The sequence below is a fragment of the Heterocephalus glaber genome, unplaced genomic scaffold (assembly GCF_053883595.1).
Source record: "Heterocephalus glaber isolate CG9 unplaced genomic scaffold, H.glaber_assembly_v1.0 deba00001523, whole genome shotgun sequence".
Taxonomy (NCBI): domain Eukaryota; kingdom Metazoa; phylum Chordata; class Mammalia; order Rodentia; family Bathyergidae; genus Heterocephalus; species Heterocephalus glaber.
The window spans coordinates 27,292,486-27,317,547 of NW_028258327.1; the positions used below are offsets into that span (position 1 = coordinate 27,292,486).

Here is a 25,062-nt window from a genome sequence, read left to right on the forward strand (position 1 = left end):
GTGATTACCAAAAAAGGAAACAAAATTTATCCGGCAGAGAAAATTAAAGATTTGAAGAACTGGGGCAGTAAGAATGGAATGAGGGGCCAGATTACAGACAAACACTGAAGATAAAATTATAGGACTGGACTGGATGTGGGGAGTAAGAAAGAAGAAAGACACTAAAATCTACCTGGTTTCAGGCTTGCATAACTAAATTGATGGTGACATACTCATCAAAATAGGAAATGCAGCAAGAGGCATGGGTCTGCTTGTGGGTGTAATAAGTTTAGCCCTCAAAATTTCAACTGACTATGGATCAATGAATGAACATGTGCACTGGAATAGTGAATACATGGATCTGCAGCCAGAGGTCAGGATTAGAGCTAGAAATTCAAACATCACCAGCTTATGAGCAGCAGGAGGCCCGGATAAAATGCCTCAGACAGAATGGCTATAGAGCAAGCGGAGTCCCATGGATGAGAACTTGGGCAGACAGCAGCAGAGGACTCACCAGCTTACATAAGAATACGGCATGCCACCACGAGCCAGGCAAGAATGGTGATGGCTAAAAATTACTCAGCAGAACAGTTACACCAGACAGAGAAAAGACTAAGTTGCAAAAGTATAATTCTGCATTATAAATATCAGTTGATATATCCAAGTATGGTCCAGAAATATATATACCAATATATGTACAGTGTTTATCTCCAGGTTATCTCTGGAAGTACATGAGTAATTTTAATTTTTTCCTTTCTACTTTTCTGTTTTTCCCAAATTGTCTACACTGTACATACATTCTTTTTTGATGAAATCAAATGTAGAAAGTTTTTAAATTTTTTTAAAGAAGTAAACATTTATAGGAATCTCGATGAGCAGAATAGATAAGTCTTTGCCCAATCATCCCAAACTAAGCAGCTGAAAACACAGATATGAAGAAGCAGAGGGACTGAATCCAGAAACTCAACTCACTGTAGCAAGAAGCCAAAAGAACAAGCTAGAAATTTCCAGTAAGTACGATGGAACATGCTATGGTGTCCTGTATTTAAATACAACATAACCTCAGAGATAGTGCAATAGGGAAAGAAACAATAATCTAAAAAAAATCTTAAAGCCTCTCATCCCTTACCCTTTGCACACATGAGCACAACAGGGTAGGGTCAAATGTAACAAGATATGGAAATATCAAGTCTTCCTAACTCCAAACTTAACTGCTTTGCTGACTTCTAGATAAGACAGAGAGAAAATAAATGTCAAAAGCACCTCACAGGCATCCTTAGTAGTAAATAGGTGTAAAAACACATTCCTTACACTGCAAATCAGAGGGGTAGGTATTACAGGGTGGCCCAAAATGAATAAAACCATAGATAGAAATCAATTACATGCCAGCATGCCAGGCAAAAGAGAGAAAGAATAGCTGAGATGAAGCAGGAAGAAGGAGTCTGTGAATTTGAGGTCCATTTGGCCAGACCATGGTGCCTAGTTATTTGGTGGAACACAGGTCTAGATGTTGCTCTGAAAGTATGGGTTTTTTAGATGTGATTAACTTTTAATCAGCAACTTTTTAAAAAAGTTTAATGTAATACAAGTAGATATTAATAAAGAAAATATAAAAACAGTTTTATGGAAAAATAATTTTTCATAACAAAAATAATTAGAGAATAGCAATGGTAAACACACTGTGTATTGTGATCTTAAAAGAATATGTTTTCAATTGCTAATCTATTTCTCAATTCATTTCCTAATAATACAATATTTTTTTGTGTGTAAAACATTTTTTTTTTTTGGTACTGGGGATTGAACTCAGGTCCTTGCGCTTACACAGCAGGCAGTGAAACCACCGAGCTAAATCCCCAACCCTAAAACATTTTAATTATTAACAAAGTATCCCATACTCCATATAATTTTAAACGTTTTCTTCTTATTTCACAATATCTATTATATATTTTGGTCTTTATTTATACTTTCAGTTTCTCACACCAGAGAGACAAGGCGATACTTACACATGTATGTTTAATTTTTTTCACTTAAGAGCATGATCTCTAGGTGCATCCATTTACCTTGAAATATCTCAAGTTTATCCTTCTTTATGGCTGAATAGTGAATATGAGTAGGCCTCATCCAATCAATTTAGGGTTTTAAGAGAAAAGACTAAAGTTTCCCAATCAAAAAAGAATTTGGCCTCAAGACTGGAACATAGAGTTGCTCCCTGAGTTTCCAGCCTGCCAACGTTCCCTACAAACTCACCAGCCCCAAAGTCATGTGACTCAATTCCTTTAAAAATAAATCTCTCTTCCTCTTTCTTTCTCTCTCCAACAAAAGACAAAATTTGCTAACAGAGACCAACGGGCAGAACCTTGAACTGGAGATAACAGAATTGAAATTGGCCAGGGTAGGGAGCAAAGTGACATCAAAGTTCTTGAATAGATAAATGGCATGATAAACAATGCATTAATAAAAAATATTTTGTAATCTATAATATGTATCATCTGAACTAGATCAGAAGACACTGGGGTTAAAATACATTTGGAGAGATCTTTGCCACAGGACTTTACCAGAAGCTATGGAAATGAAAAGAAATCCATTCATTGCGAATATGGAAGCTGAACAGGTATATTTTGCAAGATCTTTAAAAGTAGAAATGCTACAAGAATACTGCTCATATAGATATTAACTTACCATATTTGTCTCGCAAGCCAACAGTGCATCTGAAGACTCCACCAAAGGCAACATCTTCACCAAATATTACTGAAAAACAATATTTAAAGACAACATTTTCTTTAGTAATCCCTAAATAATACTTACCATGAAAAATAAATAATTTAAATGTATACATTTTAAATCATAAAACAGAAATGGACCATAAATCTAGATCGCTGTTTCTCCATTTCAACACTGTTGACATTAAGGATTGTGTAATTCTTTTGTTGTGAGGGCTTTCCTGTACACTGTAAACATATAGCAGCAACCCTGGTCTCTACCCACTGGCTGACAGATGCCCCATCACACACACAGCTGTGACAACTCCAAGTGTCTCTAGACACTGTTAAAAGCACAGAAGGCAAAGAGCATTAAAATCACTCCAGCTGAGACAGACCCACCGATCCAGAATCTCATCCTGTTACTCCTGCGTGGCTACAGGAGTGGTATAGTTGTTAAGTAAAATAAATCAGACACACAAGCTTAAATATTGTGTGGTCTCTCTTATATGAGAAACTTAAAATATAAATAAAGAACAAAATAAAAGATAGATAATAGGAAATAGGAACACAGATCTTTGCAAAAGGGAAGGGACCAAAAGATAAAGGGCGGGGAGTGAAAAAAGGAATTAAGATGTGTTCTGTACATGCACCAACTCCTCACAAGGAATTTAAACATTGTGTAATGTAAACATGTACTAATAAAGATGAATTTTTTTACAAAAGTATTCTGACTTGCCAAGTCAGAAAGCTAGCTCCAGAACTACAACTCACACCCCAAGCTCTCAGGCTAGTGATTTCTTATACAGAGTACACAGTAAGTGTCAGCGAACTAGGAGCTGAAAGAAGAGCATTCCAAGCTATGGGAAGAGTCTCAAATAACAAAAGAACTTAGACTGTGTGAAACAGAAAGGAAATAACTAAAAAAGGACATATAGTAAGTAAGGGAAAGAACATGGTAAGTGGAAATTTAGAGGAGCTTTATGGTATAGCAAGAAAAATAAAATAGGGAGTATTCATAGAGCTGAACTCCAGTCCCACAAATGCACCTAGCAGTTTGTAGATCTCAAGATGATAATTCAACTTTCTCCATGCTTCACTCATGTAGTTTCATCATTTTCAGATAGCATTTGAAACAAGTAAGGGCTAATCACTTAGCTCTCACTTCCTCCTAAAAAGATAATCTGATTTTCACTTAAAACAAGGTTTCTCAAGGGGGAGTCCATAGTATAATTTTTAAAAGGATATATATAGTGTACCTATAGTGTATATTATATAGTATATAGTGTATCTACATGTATATTAAATAAAGCCAACCAAATTTAGATACAGTAGGATAACTTTTTATATCAATCATCTAATAAGATAAACATTTAATCACCTATAAAAATTATTTATCAATACTAAAAGTATCTTGTCCAAATAAATCTTACAAGATGAATGACAACACTTAAAAACATCAAAAATGTATGGAAATTTAAACTTCATTTTATAAATAAATATCTACATAAGTGGTATTTTCTGTTTTCTTAATGACAGCAAAAAAGGAGAACGCAGCATTATCAGTTTTCAATCCAGAAGGTGTTAATATTAGGACTACACATACAATGAAAGCTAACTTACTATAGATACACATGATAACTAATTAGTAATAAATGCATTAAAAATGGTAAATAGTGTAGTCTGATCACTTACCCTTAATTATTTGATCAGATCTTTTTAAAATTCAAGTAGATGTAATGTTAACCATCGAACTCCAGACAAATACTGTACTTCATGCAAATGTTCCATTCTGGAATTAATACCTCTCTTAATCAAGCAGAATGAAACTTACCTGCAGTAGGATCTTTGGCTAATGAGTTGTCCAAGGCACTTGTTACTGCTTGAAAAAGATTCATTTTCTGAGTTTGCCCTGTAGAAAACAAAAGACATATCATTTCATACCTTGTAAAATATATAAAAATAATCATTTTTTGACAGTTGATGACAAATTAATTAAAATCCAGGCAGAAATCAAGGAAAAGCCAGAGTGAGAATAAATCATGTGATTTTACTGGATTTATAAGGATGCTGGGTCTGTGGAACACACAAAAGCAATACAGACCACCAGAAGTGTGCCAATGAGGCAAAATTTACACATATTAAACAATATATAAACAAATAATAAAAAAGAAGACATAATATAATCAAGCAACTAAATGTGTGTAAACAACAAGAGCTATGGAAAGTTAGAAAAGGTTCCTGTGAGAATCACAGTGAGAACAGTAAGGGAAAACACCCTAGACAGATGTTAGGAAGCAAAGACACAAAGAATATACATGACCAGTGGCATGTGTTTAACATGCCTTTGACAGAAATGGTCAAGTTTCATAAACAATAAAGTTTAGTACCCAGAATGGCTGGTGTTTGGAGAACATCATAATCTCATGCCCAAACACGTCAGACTCACTTCTTCTTCATGCCTAATTGCTTAAGAAGAATTTCTGTGACCCAACACCTATCTCTCTAAGTAGATTTTGGGAGGAATAAATGGAGCAATACACATAAAGCACTTAGAACACTGACCGATACAGTGAGTGGTGAATAAATGTCATCTATTCATTGTTAGAACCTGAACTTTGCCTATGTCCTCTGTCTGGATCTTAACACTCTTCTTCATAGTACCACAAGGTTTTATCTGATAAAATCCCACGTGCTACAGTTCAAAACATCAGGATTTTAGAGCTTGACTGAAGTGTGGGTGTTGCCCAGTGTCCACAGTCATCCCACAACTTGAGGTCAACTCCTCTCCAAAAGCACTACTCAGAGCACACACAGGCACCCACCTCAGTATTTTGATCCAGAGCCCTATCCTCAGCTTAGTGGTTGATCTACCCAGTGGTGGTCACCCTAACCTGTTGCTCATCCTGGTCATCTAATGTCCATGCTCTTCAGTAACCAGGGTGTTCCAAACATCAAGGTCTAATTTCCAGTGTCGGTCACAGCAGCCACAGCTGTTGCCTTCAACCCTCTTTCAAAGGGACACTGATCATTCGTCCTCTTCCTGGACACCCAACTTCTTCCCTATCCCAGCCTAGCTCCACGTGTCTGACCTATGACATCATAATCCTATGCCTAAATATTTCAGACTCACTCCTTCTTCCTACTACCTCACTGCTTAAGAAGAATCTCTGCAAGCCAATACCTGTCTCCCTACATCTTCAATCCTTCCCATATCCACTGGCACACTGGCCCTCTCACCATCTATCTTCCTATTTGGTCTCAGATCTGTATCTCTCTGATCCTTTCAATAGTGCTGAATGACCAGGTTCCAGGTCTTGGCACTCCCCTATCAGAAAAGCCATATTGCCATCTGTGCCCAGAATAATAGCCTGTTTGTATTCTCATATCTAATGGAAATAACAGGAATTTATTCAGGAAGTATTGTTATATCATCCACATTAAAAGATATACACTCATACCTTATGTCCATGATTACTTTGTAATTTATTTGTCTTCAGGCTAAGATTATAGCCCACTTAGTAGATAACTTCCTTAAATTCTTCTCTATAAATATCCTTAAACAATATTTATTTACTGTCCTACATTAGACAGTAACGGTTTAAACTTTTCTCCTAATCACAATGACATTCCCACTTTCTCAAATTTCATACATTTCATAGAGTGATATTGTCTTTTGTCTATCAGTACGGGGGTCCTCACACATGGAACAGTGCATACAGGTCTGTGGCCTACTAGGAACCAGGCCACAAACCAGGACAGGACGTGCATTGCAGAGAACAGTGAAGCCTCACCTGTATTTAAAGCCACTCCCCATCACTCACATTACCACCTGAGCTCTGCCTCCTGTTAAATTAGCAGTGGCATAAAATTCTCATGGGGTGCAAACCCTACTGTGGACTATCCAGAGAATCTAGGTTGCACACTCCTTATGAGAATCTAATGCCTGATGATCCAAAGTGGAGCTGAGGTGGTGACGCAAGTGCTGGGGAGCAGTTGCAAATACAGATGAACATTAGCAGGGAGGTCTGATTGCACATAGATATGATAAATCAATTGCTTCAGCTCATATCAAAACTCTACCAGTGAGTGGCAAGTGACAAATGACATGCAACTGATGGCATGCCAAAAGATGACTACAGAGTAGACTGGACATAAGCAATACACTTCAGGTGTCATTCTCTCCATCACTCCCAGATGGGACCATCTACTTGGAAGAAAACAAGCTCAGGGCTCCCACTGATTCTACATTATGATGAATTGTCTAATTATTTCATTATATATTACTTAATAATAATAGGAATAAAGTACACAATAAATGTAATGTGCTTTAATCATTGCAAATCACTCCGCACCTCTGGTCCACAGAAAAACTGCCTTCTGTGAATATATCCCCCTTCAAGACTGAGGACACTAAGACAAGAGTAAGTGAGATATTCTCAAGATTTGCAAGGACAGTCAACTGCCCGCTTTTAGATGCCCTGTTCCAGATGTCCGGGAGCAGTGTCTAAACATGTCCACTCACTGCCTTGACCTTGCAGTCATCACCATGTATTCAGCGAAGCCTCTACAGAACACTGCATGATAAGGTTCCCCACTCCCAAGCAAGAGAATAATCTAATGGGAACCTGATTGCCCTCTCAAGCAATAAGGACTTTCTAGAAGCACTTCACAGGACCAGACTTGAGAGTGAACTAGAAATCATTTGAAGAGGAGAGGTATGGATCAAGTTCCTTGATGACCAATAAAAGCTGTCCCTTTTCCTAGCATATAGGCAAGCCTGATCTTTCCCGTTAGTGCCTTGCCTCTTCAGCTCTTCCTCTCAAGCTGAAGTTCCTTCCCCATTTCCTCTGACTTTCCAATTAAAGCTTTGTTTGCCTTCTCATACTTCTTGGCCTGGTTTTTAAATTACATTATCCATCCATCAAAGGACTCCCATAACTGCTATCACTTGGTATTTTTTGCTCATCTACCCACTAGACCTCAAACTCTGTAAGAAAAAGGCCACAACCATATTTGTAGCAGCTAGCAGAATCAGATATACAGAAGAAAGTAAAGGTGCAGAATTCATAAATAAACTCATACATACACCCAATGCCTGAACCCCCAAACAAGGAAAGATCAGGGTGTGGTATTCGGGGGAGCAACACAGTGCAATGACAGGAGCAAACACACCCATGTAAAGCAGCCCTGGCTGGAATCTGTTATTTCAGTTTTCTCTGTATGACTTGGAACAAGATACTTTATTACTGACCTTCTGTGTCCTCTTCTTCAAAAGCAGAAACAATAATAGCTAATGTATAAGTCTACCGTGAGAATTCAGTGAAATGATTTGTGAAATGTCCAGTATTTACAAAGATCCATTCTGTGTGGGTTATATTCCCTTCCTTCTTCTTAGTGAAACTGATTCTACCACCACAGGTACCAGGCACTAGTAATTACATGGATTATCTCATGGGATCTTCACAGTAATCCTCTGTGGAGGTACAGAGGAGGAAAATAAAACTTGTGCAGATGAATAAACTTGGCCAATGTCACAATGCAAAGCTGTCAAGAGGGGAATCAAATTCAGGCATAAACTGCAGCTCAAGAACCACAGCTCTTACCATTTGTGCAGTACTGTGCCTCAAATGCCAAAGTCTTTCAGAATAATAGCCAAAAATGAGATGAACCAGAAAGGTATGAATCAAGTTCCCTGATGATCAATAAATAGTGTATGCAGAAGAAACTTGAAGGTAAGTAAATGACAATGAAAGAAAAGGATGTAGTCTCTGCTCAGAGGAGATATAAAAGAAGCCATGTGTCAGGGAAGGCCAGATTTGAGATTTGAAACAGGGTTAAGAAGACAAAGTACTAAGTGAAGAAATTAAACACATATGAATAAAATAAGAGACAGCATAAGAGAGTGGCTAAAAGCAAACACTGTGGAACCAGACTGAACCAGACTCCTTGAAAATGAAATAGTTTATTAGCTTGTACAGGCAGAGCAATCTGGGAGATTTCAACATCTAAGAAATAGAAGTTTAATCTCTGTGTCTCAGTTTCTCCGTTTGTAAATTGTGAATAATAACAGGATATCTATCACAGCACTGTAAGGAAGGGGACACACATGGACAATTCAAAATGCAATTGGAAAAAGAGGCAAAATGATCTGCTCTCAAGGGTTCATAACTTTGTCATAAAGTTGTTTATGACAATGCTAGTCTGTTTTGGTGCCATACTAGCAAACCTCACAGAGCTATATTCCACCCACATTTCAAATCATCATGTCCAAACAAGTCATCCTAGCTCCTCCCTTGTTCTCTTTCTCCAGAAATGCGCTTCTCCTCTAGCAGTCCTTACTCTTATCAGTTCTATCAGTGCATCAGTGATACCATCACCTTATCATCCAGCCTTCCAAACTAAAAATAGTAAGTCATCTTTGATACTCCTTCCCTATGCTCTCACACATAAAACTGTGCCAAATCTGGTTAATATCTCCAAAACATAAACCCACTGGTACTATCCAGGTTTAATTATATCCTCTCACTTGAACAGTGACAAATAATCTCTCTGCTCCTTACTTTAAATTTACTAACCCATTCCATAAACTTTCGGAACATAACACACCCACCTCAATCTCTTTCTTGCCTAGAAATAATCAATGGCCTTACTCAGCCCAATAAAATTTGGATCTGAATGTAATACCCCACCATAGTGTAGGGTACATTGGAGATACGGAATCTGTCATCTTCTCCAACCTTTATTCTGAATTTCAAGGCCTTCCTTGAACCTTTCAAGCTTATTTCCTTTTCATTCTGTTTTTCCTTCACTACTTCCCATTCCTCACAAAAACATCATATTTTCTAACCTATCTTTACTTGTGTTGTTCTCTTTTCTACAACCTCCAAAGCTGGAAAGAAGACTTTCATCCCCAATAACAAAGGGCTTTTCCGTCCACCCTGATCTTCCAGAGACCTATCTGTCTTCCTGTCTTTATTCAAGACACCCCAACCACAGTGTTTGTTTCAGTCACTACAACACAAGCCCATCCCATCCAGGGACTTTGCCCTGTCTTGATTTTGTCTCTTCCAGGGAAACGATGCTCCCCAGGGCCCTTGTTGAAGCTCACTGTGCAACTTAAATGTCACCAACTCAGAGCCAGCCCTGACCACACTTATTTAAGCAGCCCCCTTTGTATGTCAAAACAAACTAGAAGAATGAAAAGTATTTGAACCATAGGTGAAGAGTAGACATTATCTTCATTAATGTCTTCACTATACAAAATCTGAGTATATAAGATGTTTGGGAAGCTTTGGAGTAAGATACATTGAGGTTCAAAATTCTGGCCCGGCTATTTACCAGATTTGGGGAGGCCACTAACATCTTTGAGCCTTAATTCTTCCCTGACAGACTATCTAGTCTATCTACTTCACAAGGTTTTGGTGAGGACTGATGTCTACCAAAACACCTGAAATAGTCACTCAGCACTGTACTAGGACTGATAGGAAAAATACTAAGGGTACAATTTTTAAATATGAAAAATCATGGAATGCTCAATTAACAAAGAAAAATAAATCTAGAGAACAAATATATAGAAAAAAACTCAATAGAAATGAAACAAATGCAAATTAAAACTAAGTCAGTTAGCACAAAATACTAGTGTGTGTGTGTGTGTGTGTGTGTGTGTGTGTACCCATGATTTTAGCATCAACACCTAATACATTCTTATATATTCTTATCCAGTGATGGAAAACCTTTTAGAGATTTCAACAATACAAACAGCCCACAGTAGCACTCATGCTATAGGTTTACCACCACTGTAATTTACTATAACTATTATAAACTCTCATATAGATGAGTTACAAACTATGCATTATAAACCCACTAAAATATTTGCATTTTTAAATCAGAAATTTCACCTCTAGAGCTCTATCCTGAAGAAACAGTCTCAAAAGGCATAAAAGCCATACCTATGACGAACTTATATCTGCATTACTTGTAACATTACAAAACTGTTACAATAAAAACATAATGGCAATTACTAAAACTTTCCATTTACTGAGTGCTTGTTAGTTATCAAACTGTGTATTAAGTATATTACAAATATTATCTATGTAGCTCTAACTACCTTCTGAAGTAGGTATTATGATTAACCTCTTACTTATAAAGAAACTGAGGCTTTTAGCGGATAAGTGATAACCTAAAGTCAGATGGCAGGGACAAGACAAAACCCATGAAAATCAGATTCTACCTACTGAATTGTAGTGTCTCTGCTCTGGAATATGTCTTTTTAAATTCGACAGAAGGCTATAAAAACAATATAGCCTTAAGGAAAAATGTTTCTGATTAAATAATGCAAATTACACTTGTATTAAAACTACAGGTACACGAATACATTTAAACTGGAAAGATCCACTCCAAAATGTTAGCATATTTGCTGTAATGAGTGGTGAAACTACATTTTTTTACTTTCCTATGATGCAAATTATCTGAAATGTTTGTATTATTTTTATAGCAACATATAAATGTGGTATCACTAAGATCTTAGTAATTGCACAATTGCAGAAAGGGGATTAAGAAGACCTGTGCTCTATTTCTCAAGCACTGGGGCCAATGTTCGTTGCTGTAAAGATGGAATTCAGGGTTCATCTTGGTGAAAAAAGCTGCTATTCATTTTTTGGTATCGGCTATGTCACAAAACTGGAACATCCTCTCAGTACATTGTTTCTACATGCATTACTACTGTCTTTAAGATAGCAACTCTGGAATGTGGCTAACTAGATTCCAAAGCTGGAGCAACTGCTAACTTACTTATCCATGTAACCTTGGAAAAACTATCTGGAGACCTCAGTTATCCTAACTGCAAAATGGGAATAAAAATATTACCTACCTTTTAAGGCTGTCCTAATCATGAAATGAGATAATGAATATGTTTCTCAGTATGGTGCCTTCCAAGGGTAAATATTCAATAAATGTTCACTCTTGTTATTCACAAGACATACTTTCAAAAATGACAGCCCTAGCAAGTGAGAAGTTACTAGACAAGAAACAGGAATGTCTGCATACCATTTCCTGATATTCTGGAGACAGACAATGGATCTTCAGGAGATTATAATGCTTGCATAACTGGTAAAAGTCGTGGAACAGTCATACCACACGAAGTTTGCCACGGGCCCTTCCAATGGCATCCTCTTCCCATCACCTGCGTGATTACTCCTCAGCTAAGCCGCAGCATTGCCAGCACAGCTAAGGACTAGGCTCAAACAGCAAACCCGGATATTTTTTTTTCCCATTTCTAGGAAGAACCTGTTCTGTGACCTTGGGTAAAACAATTCTGTTACTTAGTCCCTCAGTTTTTTCCTACTTATCAAAAGAAAATGGAAAAAAAAAATATCCTGTCTTTTTAAATGTCACTGCCTAAAGTTAGTGGCCCAGTCCCGAGCAAGTCACAACACCTAAGACCTGGGCTGGGAAAGCAGGGATGAAGGCCAGAGAAAGGTACCTTAAGGGTTCCTTGGGCACCACCTCTCCACCTTCAGGCCCTTCCAGAGGGCGATGTGCTCTCTCACCTATCTCAAAGGTGCCGAAGAACTGACGATCTCCAGTCACCGAAAACTGAGCAAGGAAAGAATTTTAACAGACCCTTAGGCAAGGGGGTTCTGGAGCAGAGCGGGACTGCGCCTGGGAGTACGGGCTGCAGCAGGACTGGACAGCCAGCCCCCGGCTCACCGTGCTCCTGGGACTCCCGGTCCGGCTGGAAAGTGAAGTGAGCCACGTGCCGCTTCTGAGCCGCATCCTTGCCAGCTGAGGTAGGCTGCAGAAAGCCCCGCTCCAGACCCGCACGCCGCAGCCGACGGCAGTGCCCCTCAGCTCGGACAGCGCCGAGCCTCAGCAGCCGGCCGGCAGTAGACGCTGCAGCCGCCATGCCCACGCGCCGCCTTGTTAGCAAAGAACTCAGCTCCATGCTGCCCGCAGAGAGGGCGGAGCACTCTAGCGGCCTCCACATTGGTTCGAGCAGTAGGGCGGTTCCATAAAATAGACCAATCAGAGATGAGAATTCGGGGGCGGGGCGGCGACAAAACTACTGAGTGGGGTAGGTAGGCTAGTTGTGCGCAAGCGGAAGGGGACAGGGCGGGGACCCGGGTGACTGAGCCCAGTGAAATTGTTCCTAGAGGTGGAGCCTTCCCAAAATCATCTGTGGGAGCCTGGGAGGAGGTAGCGGTTTTGCAGCGTTCTACACTGTACAGGCATTTGTCCTCTTTCGGTGTCATTTACAATGCCATTTCCTGTGGCCTTTTCATTTTAAAATGCAACTCCCTTTTTAAATCTTTTCCTATTCTTGATCTCTAACATTCTATGACAGATAGTAAGAGTTGCTTGGTTTTTGAGTTTCAGAAAACTGTTCGAATCACTGGTCAGAGCTTCCCCTCTTAATTTACTATCGCCTAGGAATGCTTAATAAGAATATATAAATTTTATTGACTTTTTTTCAGGACTTATATAAGCGTGTAAACGGTAAATATTTCATTAGACAAATCCACTGAATAAGAATGGATGCTTTTTTTCTTTCTTTCTTTCTTTCTTTCTTTTTATTTTTTTGGTCCAAATGCAGCTAAAATTACCTGATCTTACTCTAACTAGCTTAGAAACCTAGAAAATTTGAACCATTAATTTATATTCATAATGATTAACTATAAATTTCCCACCTTTGCCTCTAAGGAGGTAGATCCATAGAATCAGAAAGAACTTTAGTTATATTTCTTTGCAGATGATCCTGGAGGAATATCACTAATTTCCCAGCTCCCCGACATTCCATGACATTTAGAACAAGAGAATGCTTCTCTCATGTAGCCACAAGTAATGCAAATGAGACATCAAAATCGAAAGAAATTGAAGGAACACAGCAATCAAAATTAAGGGACTTGTGACCAGATTATATACATAAAACTTAAATTCAACAACAAAAAAGACAAATTAGGTAGGCATGGTTGCACACACTTGTAATCTCATCACTCGAGAGGCCAAGGCAGGAGGATTCAAGTTTGAAACCAGCCTGGAATACACAGTGAGACCTTATCAGGGAGAGAAGGGAAGAAAAAAGAAGAAAAGAGGCAAGAGGGAGGGAAGGGGAAGGATGAGAGGGGAGGAGAGGGAAGAGAAGGGAAAGAAAAAAGGGAGAGAGGGGAAGGAAGGCAAATAACTCATTCATTACTGAGGGAAAAACAAAATGCACAGCCATTTTGACAGAAAATTTGACAATTTCTTTCAAAACTAAAAAGATTCTCACCATGTGATGTAGCAGTTGTGCTCCTTGGTATTTACTCAGATGAGCTTAAAAATCATATTGACATAAAAACCTGCATAGTCGATTTATAGTAGCTTTATTCATACTTGGAATAACTTGGAAGCAAACAAGATGTAGTCTAGTAGGTATAAGTGAATAGTGGATAAGTGAATACAATGCTATTCAACACTAAAAAGAAATAAGCTATGGAATCATGAGAAGATATGGAGAAAAGTTGAATGCATATTACTAAATGAAGTAAGCCAACTTGAAAAGGCTATATATTGTATGATTCCAACTATATAACATTTTGGAACTGGCAAAACTATGGAGACAGTGAAAAAAAAAATCAGTAGTTGCCAAGAGTTTGGGGAAGTGAGAAATGAACATGCAGAGCACAGAGGGTTTTAGCACAGTAAAAACATTCTGTAGGAAGTTATAATGCTGAATACATGTCATTATACACTTTTTCAGGCTTATAGAATCTGCATCACCAAGATTGAACCCTTAGGTAAACTGTAGAATTTGAATAATAAAGATGCATCCATATAGTCTCCTGAAGAGTGACAAATGTGGAATTGAGGTGGAGATGTTGGTTGCTCGGAAGGCTGCTTGAGAATTTGGGAATTCTCTGCCCCTGACCTTGAATTTCCATGAATCTCAACTACTTTAAAAACAAAAACCTAAGGGCTGGGGATGTAGCTCAGTGGTGCACCGCCTCCCTGGCAAGTGCAAGGTCCTAAATTTGATTTCCGGTACTGAGAAGAAAAAAATTTATTTAAAGAGGTGGACAAAATATTTAAATAGGTATTTCATCAAAGAAGATAAAGCAATGGCCAGTAAACTTTTTTTAAAATGTTCATCATTAGGACCAGGGATTTAGCTCAGTGGTGCCCCTGCCTGCCTCACAAGCACAAGGTCTGGAATTCGATTCCCGGTACCAAAAAAAAAAAATGTTCATCATTAATCATTAGGGAAATGAAAATGAAAACCATAATGAGATACTATTTCACATCAAATAGGATGGCTAAAATAAAAAGGCATCTATAACCAGTGTTGGTGAGGATATGAAACCTCTGGAGCCCTTGTTTTCCTGGTGAGAGGAATATAAAATGGTGCAGTTGCTGTAGAAAAGTTTATTAGTCTCCCAACATGTTAAACAGTTTTCCTATGACCCTGCAATTTCACTCATAAGTATGTAACCAAAAAAATTGAAAAGCATATGTATATACCAAAACTTGAACACAGATGTTCATAACAACACAATTCGTAATAGCCAAAAAGTGAAAATCAGTATAAATGTCCATTAAATGATGACTGGAAGGATGAAATCAGTATTCACAGATAGAATGTTATTTGACAACAAAAGGAAATAAGACAGATGAACCTTGAAACATTATACTAAGAGAAAGAAGCCAGTCACAAAAGACCATTCTCTTTATGGGAAATGTCCAGAATAAGCCAATCAATAGATACAGAAAGCAGATTAATAGTTTCCAGGAGCTGGGAGAAAGAGGTAAAGGACTAAAGAGCATGAAGTTTCTTTTTTAAGGTGATCAAAATGTCCTAAAATTAAATAATGGTGATGGTTGCACAACTTTGGGAACATGCTAAAAACCAAGCAACTGTATATTTGTTATGGTTTGGATGTTATTTGTCCCCACCAAAACTCATATTTAGGCATAATTCCTCCATACAGCAGTGCTGGGAGATTGGGACTTTGTGATCACATTATAATGGCAGAGGAAATAGATTAATGATGCTGGAAAGAGAGAATTCTTATTCTTGCAGATTTTGACTAGTTACCAAGAAAGTGGTTATAAAGTGAGTTCAGTTGGGCATGTGGGTGTGCGCATATAATTCCAGCAGTCTAGGAAGCTGAGGCAGGAGAATCACAAGTTCAAATACAGCCTGGAAAACTTAGAAATTTAACAAGATCCTGTCTCAAAAGAAAAAAAATTAAATAAATGGGGGTATAGCTCGGTGCAAAAGCCTTGGGTTCAATGCCCAGTAACACACACAAAAAATAAATAAATAAAAAATAAACAAATTCAACTTTGATGGTCTTCACTTGCTTTCTCTCTTACCATGTGATTTCTTCACACATCCCCTTTTCTTCCTCTTTCCTACTCTGATGGAAACAAAATAAGACCCTCTCCAGAGACTAAACAGATGCCAGTGCCCTGCTGTGGGACTTCCAGAACCAGAAGCCAAAATAAACCTTTATCTTTTACTATAGTGGCCAGCCTTGGGTATTCCTTAAAGCATCAGAAAATGGATTAAGGCAATACTAAAAGGATGGATTTAATAGCATGTAAATTATTTTTCAGGTCAAAATTCTTAGTTTATAGTAAATTATAAAATATTGAACGACAGAAGAAAACCATCAGTGCCATCTATTTTGGAAGTCTAACATCTCCCTAAAAGTTTACTTAACAAATCAGAGAAACAAGTCTGGAAGCAATATATAATTGAAAAGATGCTATGTGTGCTTTTACTATTTTACATTACTGTTATCAATAGTATTTTAAAATTTTCTCCTTTACAAAGAAAAATTCATGCCCCCTATAATATTCCTCTTGAATCAAACATTCTATGAAGCCATCACTTCCATGTTTCCAAAATCATCAGCTTCATATATTCTCTTCAAACTACCTATGGTACAAGAATGATCAGATAATGACCTTTCTGTCTGAAGTAGTGACATGCCCTGTGTTGTTAATTTTGCTAGGATAATAGCCTCATAGTGCAAAAGTCAATGGACAAATTCAGCATAAGGATTAATACAACATCTTGCTTTTATTTTTTGGTGCTGGGGTCAGAACCTAGGTCCTGAAGCATGCTAAGCATGTGCTCAACCACTGAGCCACACCCCAGCCCCAAATCTTCTTTCTTAAACATAAATATATATATGGCCATACTTTCACTCCAAGTTTTTCCATTATGTGTTATTATATGACAAGGGCAGCACTTCTGGAAATCCTTGCATTTCTATGGACAAGAACATTTCCTCTGGCTTCAAAGCTCCCATCAATAAACTTTTTACTTGCATGGGGAAAAAAACCTATATTTCCAACTAGATTATCTACAATATCCAATACCAAATATCTAAATAATAATTGAAGGTTTGGCTTAATAAAATTTGCTTCAACTATTCTCCTTCTAGGTGTCTTCCCAAAAGAGTTAAAGATATCACATTACAATGATACTTGCACACCCATGTTTATAGCACCACAATTCATGGTAACAAAATCTTGGAAGCAGCCTATAGGTCCATCAACAGATGGATAAAGAAAATGTAGTATTTATACACAATGGAGCACTACTCTGCCATAAAGAAGAATAAACTTGAGTCAGTGGTAGAGAAAAATGGGTGCATCTTGAATCCACAATGTTAAGTGAAATAAATCAGACACACAAGCTTAAATATCACATGATTTCTCTCATATAAGAAACCCACAATATAAATATATAACAAAATAAAAGACAGATAGTAGGAAATAAAGAGGTAGATCTTTTGCAAATGGAAAGGAGCTCAAGAGAGGGAGGATGAGAGGAAGGAGGGAAGGGAAAGTAAAAAGATTAAGGTGTGATTTGTATATGTACCAACTCCCCACAATGAATGTATTCATTATGTATCATAAACACGTACTAATAAAAAAGTTTGAAATAAACAAAGCCACAATTACAGGTTGTAGTGACTTGTAAAAAATACCAGATGGCATGAAATAATAAAAATTATTACCACTTTATAATGCTTTTCAGAATACAATTATATAATAATTTGCATACCACATTTATTCATGAAAAGTTGAAATTTAAATTTGTAAGTCAATGTACAAATTTCAAAATGCTGATTCGTATCACCTTTCAGTAGATATTCCATTAAATTATTTCAGTGTATCTGTCTTTACTACCATCAAAATAAAAATAGGCCAAGGCCCAGAAATTGTGTATTACTGTATTTTATCTTCAACTCTCCTTCCAAATTGTTATTAAGTCCAGTTTATAGAGGAGAAAACTGAAATCTTAGGGCTCAAACTGACACATAACAGAAATAACAAATCTTTTAAAAACATTACATTGCTCTACTACATGTTTTCTCATGGTCTTTAATTTCTTTAAAGAAGTATGAGTAAAGAAATAGCTGACAGGGCTAAGGATTTAGCTCAGTGGCACCACTTCTGCCTCACAACTACAAGGTCCTGAGTTCAATCCCCAGTACCAGAAAAAAAAAGAAAAGAAAAAGAAATAGCTGATATAACTTGATATAACTTTTTTCAAACAAAATACAAGAAGCAATCTTCAAAATTATTATAGTTATAAATTTGGATGGCTGTACACTATGGAATTTAGCAGACATTACTATAAAGAAAATTTAAGTGAAAGTTTATTAATAATGCAAAATGCCTATATAATACCCATATTCAAGTGTCAGTCACTCCCTCCAAACCCATCTTAGAATTGGTTTCAGAACATCCATGCCCTTGTTCCCCCAGACCAAATTAATATTTATTTATTCTCTTTTTCATTCAATGAAAATTTATTGAAGACTAGTATAACCCAGATACAAATTATACCATCAAAAATTTTAATCTCAGAAGTAAAAATATCATGTAGCTTCTTGACTGGTGCACCCAGCTTCAAAATCTTCCATCATCCACTAACCCTACTCCTCATTCTTTCTACATGTTTAGGTGATGCCATTTCCTCCTCTGTGGCTCCAGAATAGCCACCAATATTTCTTTTTTAAAGTTTTATTTCCATATATAATTCAAAGACCAGCAAACTCTTGGCTAATTTCTTCAAGTCTAAACATTTTCTTAGCTTTTGAATAATAAAATGATTAGCCAAGGGTGTAGCTCAATGATAGAGCTCATGTTTAACGGGCACGAGGTCCTAGTTTCAATCTCTAGAACAAAAATATAGTAATAAATGACACTTAAGACAGGAAGTGAGGCTTTGAATAAAATATTTCATCATTAGAAAAATAGAGAATAAAAGATATCAACTCTGATTGATTCATGCTCATAAAACCCCAGAGGTGTACATTGTACTCTGCTTGACTGAAGAGCCAAGAGAGCATTTGAGGTTTCATTCACTTGGCTCAGACCCATAGCAGAATAAGTAATGGAGAAAGGACTCTAGCCAACCTTGGACTTGCCTGAATGTCCATTTACTATGTAGCTTCCTAGGGTTGACCATCATCAGGAAGACTTTGGGTCTGGCCTCACCTACCATGAGGCCTAGGACATCCCTACAGATCCCACCCACAATCACCATTCCCCAGCACTGACCACTCCTGTCTCTCCAAGTGCCTAAAGAGCTCCTTGGAGACAAGCTCAATCACTAACTGTCTTTTCAGAATCAGAATTGATGCACCTGTCCCATTGTCCAACTATCAGTCAACAAAAAGACCTGGACCTGAGACAGATAAGTGATGAGTGTAAGCTTGATCCTCTTGGAATTCGACTAGAAAGGGGCTCCTTGGCCCTTCAAGACTTAGACTTAGATGAGTGTGAGATCACTGACTCCCAATTCACTGCCATCCTCCCCTTCTTGAACCGCTGCTCCTAGCTACCACCTTCAGCTTCTGTGGGAATCACATCTCCATATGGTGCTGGAGATCCCCCAACTCCACTGTCAGGCTAAGCCAGCTAAGGCACATGCTGAATCCTGCTCTACTGAAGAGTAACAATATCCAAGGCACTCTTCATTGGGGAAATTCATCTGCCTGCCTGCCAAGCTGAAACAGATGGGACAAAATTCAGGGGCAGCTGAACATGATCTGCTTCAGTGTGAACCCCCATCCACACTGTGGTGACAGAGCCTTCTATGACCTGAACCCATCCTGTGCCCATCACATGTCTGCTTAGCTGGGTGCACATATACCCACCTTTATGCCAGGCCCATGGACCCTAAGTTCATAATGTAAGAGTACCTAAAAGGAACACAGAAGTCTCCATTTCAAACAAAAGGATAAGGAAAGGTGATGGGGTTGGGAAGCAGATGTTGAATTTAGGAGTGGTTGGAATCTTTGGAGAGATGCATCCTATAGAGTTAGAATCAATTTCTAGAGGGGAGTTCAGGCTTGGGAGGTTTATGTGGGCATTATCCTTATATTCTGAGAAATTACTTCAGGCAGCAAACAGGTTTAAGCTTGTGGGGATTTTCAGTAGGGTTTGCCAACCACAGGATAGCCCATGGGATTGTAGGTGATGCTGAAGGCCCCTGAGGTTATACATTTTAAACTCCCACCTTTTAAAAGTGCTACAGATTCCCCAAACCAGTTTATCCAGGAAATAACCACAAAGATGTCACCACATTTGTCATCCCTTCCTCTGTGTTTTAGACAATAATAAGCTGCATTACCAAAAATGTAAGAATGAAAATATAAGACACTAGTCTCACCAGGACATGGAGATTGAGAGCAAATTTAGCTTTATGGAAGATATAAAAGACTAATAGATGAGACTGCATCATTAAACGTTACTTTTCAATTTTTTTACTAAAATTTATTGGGTTTTTTTTTCTCAGTACTGGGGATCGAACTCAGGACCTTGCTCTTGCAAGGCAGGTGTGATGCCACTGAGGTACATCCCCAGCCCCAATTTATTGTTTTTTGTGTGTATATAGCTCACAATTTTTAACCACCACAACAATGAGACACAGAACAGCTCTGTCAGTGCGCCTCCTATTTCTCATTTCAGAAATTTGTAGTCAGGTGCTCCCTAGCTCTTATCTCTGTTCGCTATCCCTCAAGTTTTGATATTTCTAGAATGTCACAAAAATGGAATCATAAATTAGATAGTTTCCCAAAGTTTCCTTTTTTTCACTCAGCATGATGTATTTGAGATTTATTTATGTGGTCACATGTATCCATCATTTACATTATTTATTGCTGAATAATCTGTTCAATGGATGTACCACAGTTGGTTTATCCATTCACCCATGGAAAAACATTTGTGAATGTTCACAGCAGACCTGTGCCATGACCTGCGCAGTGTAGGGTCTGAAGCCAGGGAGAGCAGTGGGAGATGAGGAAAATTGAAGAATAACAAGAAAGAAAGATACATACCAAGATTAAGCTTGAAAGCTGGGACCAGGTGGAACCATAGCCTGATGAGCTAATGGCTGCCTAGAGTCCAGCACACTCTTTATATGTAGTTTAAGACAAATAAGAGAGAAGGTGGGGTAACTCGTGCTACATGGCCTTTGTGGTCTAGGCTGAACGCAGCATGATTGTCTCAGGATTGAGGCATGTGCAGAAAAGGAACAAGGAAGAAGGATACATAATGTAACTGTCTCTTAGGGCTGTGTCATCCAAGGTCAAACACAGTCTGTTTGACTATGTCTATGGAGGAGAAAGGGAGTAGGGATTAGGTGAAGCGCCACGTTCAGGCTCAGCCCTTGGCAGAACTGAAACCAGCCTACCCTTAAATTCTCCAGTTATAGTGCCCTTAAATTCAAACTTTGTGTAGACTTGCATGGATTGAACTTCTTTGAATTGAAAGGATTATTTTTTATACTAATAGGGAATTAATGAAAAGAAAACGTGTCTGAATTAGTGTGAAGTCCAGAGTATATGGGTTCCATGCCTGTAATCTCCATAAATGTAGTTTTCCAATAAAAAGTTGCACTACTGGCTTACTGCATGGTATGGCCTTGTTAGGTAGTAGGAAGAGATACCTCATTTGACCCAGAGGAATCTCTGGGGAATGTAATGACTTGCCTTAGTATATAAATTGAGCTGATGGCAAGCCTGGGGCAAAGGCCCAAGTGTCTCCCAGTCTCCTGCAAGTCTAAGCTGCCTCCCAGTTAGAGGGTAGTGCAGCTGTCAAGCTTACTTAGTGAATTTTCCTCTCCTCTTTGAACAATCTTCATAGTGTTTAATTTAGAATAAATATAAATGGAAAATAAATATAAATGAAATTAGAATGAGTTCATCAAAATTTCCTATTGTTAAACAGCTGACAGGGCCGCTAGGAGGTCAAGAGTACTGTCACTAAGAGATATATATCATCCACGTAATAATGTTCTTTCAGCAGCAGATGCTCCATGGAAATCTCTCATATTGGCTTAAGAGCTCTTCACTCTTTATTTGTCTCTATTTCATCTTTGCTAACAAAAGCATTTCACATTAAGAGCCATTTTTTTTGTCTTTTTCATAGGGACAGGACCACAGGTGTCCAAACTGTGACAGCAATCTATGCTGTTGTATTAATTGGTTACCAGTAACTGCTGTGATAAACCCCAGTGGTGGTGTCATCCTTCAGAGGTCACAGCTGACCTGTGAGCTAGAAACTTTTCTTACATTTTTGTTAAGGGTTAAGGCATGACCCTCAACCTCTGTAGGGTTCACACCATCAAAGCTCACTTCCTGTTCCTCTCCACTGTGGTTGCTCAGGTCTGTCAGGTAGCATTCCTCTCTGTGGTGCCGCAGACCAGCTGCAGTCGATGCAGGGTAGGAAGGGGAGAGGTCTCGGGCCGGCGAGTGAGAAAAGAACCTTCGCAAGCAATGTGCAGGTTCCCTCTGAGAAGTCTCAGGGTCTGATTTATTTTTATATCTTTAAGCAATGGCTAGGAGGCATTGGGCGGAACATATTTACATTTTAGGTTGCCTTAGCAATTTCTATAGAAATAAAGGTTATTTTTTACTAAACAAAGTATATTTTTCCTAAGCTGATTCGTTTCATTAAACATCATGAATACAGTTAAAAATTACAATTGTCCCCTTATTTACCCACACCTAAACAGAACAGAAAGTAACTTAATCAAAATTTCTATATCAGCGGGGATACAAGCAAGATTTAGTTAATTAAATGTCAAACTTGTGGTTGTCAGCTGGCCCTTGAGAAACTGCACAATGGTTAGTATAGTTTGCTATTAGCTCTCTATTTTTTCTATACCTCTATTCATCTTGCTTAAATGTTATTTGGGTTCATGGTCCATGAGCAGGAGATGTTTACAGTACTTTGAGAAAAACTGAGTAACTTGTCTCCTTAGTGTATTTATCTGTCTTAACTTTCTTTCTATTTCCCATTTCCCACTGTGTCTTACATCTAAAATCTGTCCTTTCAATCTCTTTATAAGACCCCTTTAGTAAAAAGAAAGTCATCAATAGAAGAAAGGAGTTATAGTAGCAGGAAAACAGAGGGAGTTTTAGGAGGGGTTTCTTTAGAAGTGGGTATGGCAATAGAACTGAGAGAAACAGGAATTTGGGACTTGTGAGCCAGATCAGATTTCAATACAACATTGCCAATTTGCCTCATGGAGAATATGTTGTTAGTCACAAATACAATGATTCCTGTGACCAGAGTAACAATTGTAAACATTAGGGCAAGAAAAAATAAAACATGAGGGTACGATGTGTTCCACCCTCCTTTTCCCCCAGCTGGAACTTTGTCAAGCAGCATTGGAGGTCGGTCGGGCTTCGCCACTGTGGAGCCTCAGGGACCTAGATTTCTTTCAGTTTATGGCTCTTACATGCACCAGGAGATCAGTGTCTCCTGGTTCTTGCTAACGGAAGATGAAAGCTATCATTTTGGCTCCCAAGGGATGCACAACACTTCTACTCATATTTCATTTGCCAGAACCAAGCCCATGGCCATACTTGGTTGCAGGAGACACTGAGAAAGATTCTGACTTAGCAGTCATGTGTAATGTACTATGGATAGGAAGGTCCGAGCTTTTTGTCTTCCTAGCAGGTGATGCTCTCTTCCACAGATGTACTATTTCACTGTCAAGCATGTCCAACCTGCAGCCTGCAGGCTGCTGATTATTTCTTCTTGTACTGAGGATTGAACCCAGGAATTTTTCACTGAACTACATCCCCACCCCCCTTTCAATTTTTTTTTTTTAAATTTTGAAGTAGGGTCTTGCTAAATTGCCCAGGCTGTGCTTGAATTTGCCATCCTCCTGCCCTAATCTCCTAGAGTGTTGGGATTACAGGCATGCACTACCATGCCTAACTCCATCTTACTTTTATACTGGTAATTAAGTATTTGACACTCTTTTTCTTTTCATAATGAGTAACTCATACTTCAGATGTTAATATGTACAAGTTAAAATAATATATGATAATAACAATGACAGGTAAATATTAATTGAGCATGCGTTTACAAGTACCAACAATGTTTTGAACCCCTTCAGTATATTAGCTCATTAATCATTACAATTCGCAAATGAGGTAGAATTTATATTTGTATCCTACTTTATATGAGGCACAGGGAGCTTAAGTAATTTGCTCAGGTAGGAAGTAGCATAACCAGGATTCAAATCCAGGCATCTGGTTACAGCAATAAACTCTTAAGTTTAGTTGCAATTTTGAATGATGCTTCAGTGAATATCCTTGTAAATCAATTGTTATACATTCTCACTGATATTTCACAAAAGAGAGATTTCTAGAAGTGGAAATGCTGAGCCAAAGCTTCCCTTTCATTTCAGTAACTATGGGGACTTGGACAAAACATGTAAGGAGAGAGGGAGGGAAGCATAAATTGCAAAGCAATAAAGCATTCCGTTTTGCATGCAAAGTGCAATTGCAGCCCAGAAGGTTGGCTCAGTGTGTGTGCAGCCTACTCTCTATGAGGTGCTAAATCACAAAAATGACCACCTTCTTCCCAGGTTGCGACTTTGCAAGAATGGGAGGATGTGTCATTTTCTCTCCAGAGAGGCAGCTGTTCGGCATGAGGGTTGCTGGATCAGTGGCAAACAGGATCCTTCCCACCCTGCACTCATGGTTTTGTAGGCTCGGCAGAATACACTTTGTGCAACGACAGGACTTTGACCATAATGAGACCAGGCAAGAAAAATGTGGCCAATGTGGGCAAAATGTGGGCAGTTTGCTGGGCTATGGGTGGAGACTGCATTGCATTTATTTCATTATACATCAGAACATAGTTTGGTCTTCATTTGCTTCCTTTCTTGTACATTGACAGAGGTCAAGGTATGATGGACAGTTAATAAAATCAGCATTGACCATTTGCTGAGTGTTTTTCAGAGATAAATTCAACCGGATATTAAAGTGGTAAGAACAGATCTTTATCCATTTAATGCTGACAGTAAAGGAAAGGGCTGAGCTCCATTCTGACGTGTGCAGGTGTTTTAAACGGACAG

General features: G+C 38.3%; 1 protein-coding gene and 1 pseudogene across 9 annotated transcripts in view; both read right to left on the bottom strand.

The window, feature by feature from the left end:
* Nucleotides 1-12,639, bottom strand: part of Bckdhb (branched chain keto acid dehydrogenase E1 subunit beta) — a 184,869-nt gene extending 172,230 nt beyond the window's left edge. For 5 of the 9 annotated variants that reach the window (XR_015441570.1, XR_015441571.1, XM_087188130.1 and 2 more), the window contains exons 1-3: nt 12,390-12,638; nt 4,513-4,590; nt 2,659-2,727 (exon numbers count right to left, since the gene is read on the bottom strand). Coding sequence is in view for 6 of the 9 variants with exons in the window: in XM_087188130.1 (XP_087044256.1) it covers nt 2,659-2,727; nt 4,513-4,590; nt 12,390-12,624 (382 nt within the window). In the remaining 3 variants the exon portion in view is untranslated. Of the gene's footprint in view, nt 1-2,658; nt 2,728-4,512; nt 4,591-12,162; nt 12,183-12,229 lie in introns of those variants that run through there. The other 4 variants (XR_015441572.1, XM_004860296.4, XM_021240694.2 and 1 more) reach the window with 4 other exon arrangements.
* Nucleotides 12,640-16,537: 3,898 nt separating this feature from the next.
* LOC147825010 (serine/threonine/tyrosine-interacting protein pseudogene) lies at nt 16,538-24,634 on the bottom strand (annotated as a pseudogene).
* Between the last annotated feature and the right edge of the window lie 428 nt (nt 24,635-25,062).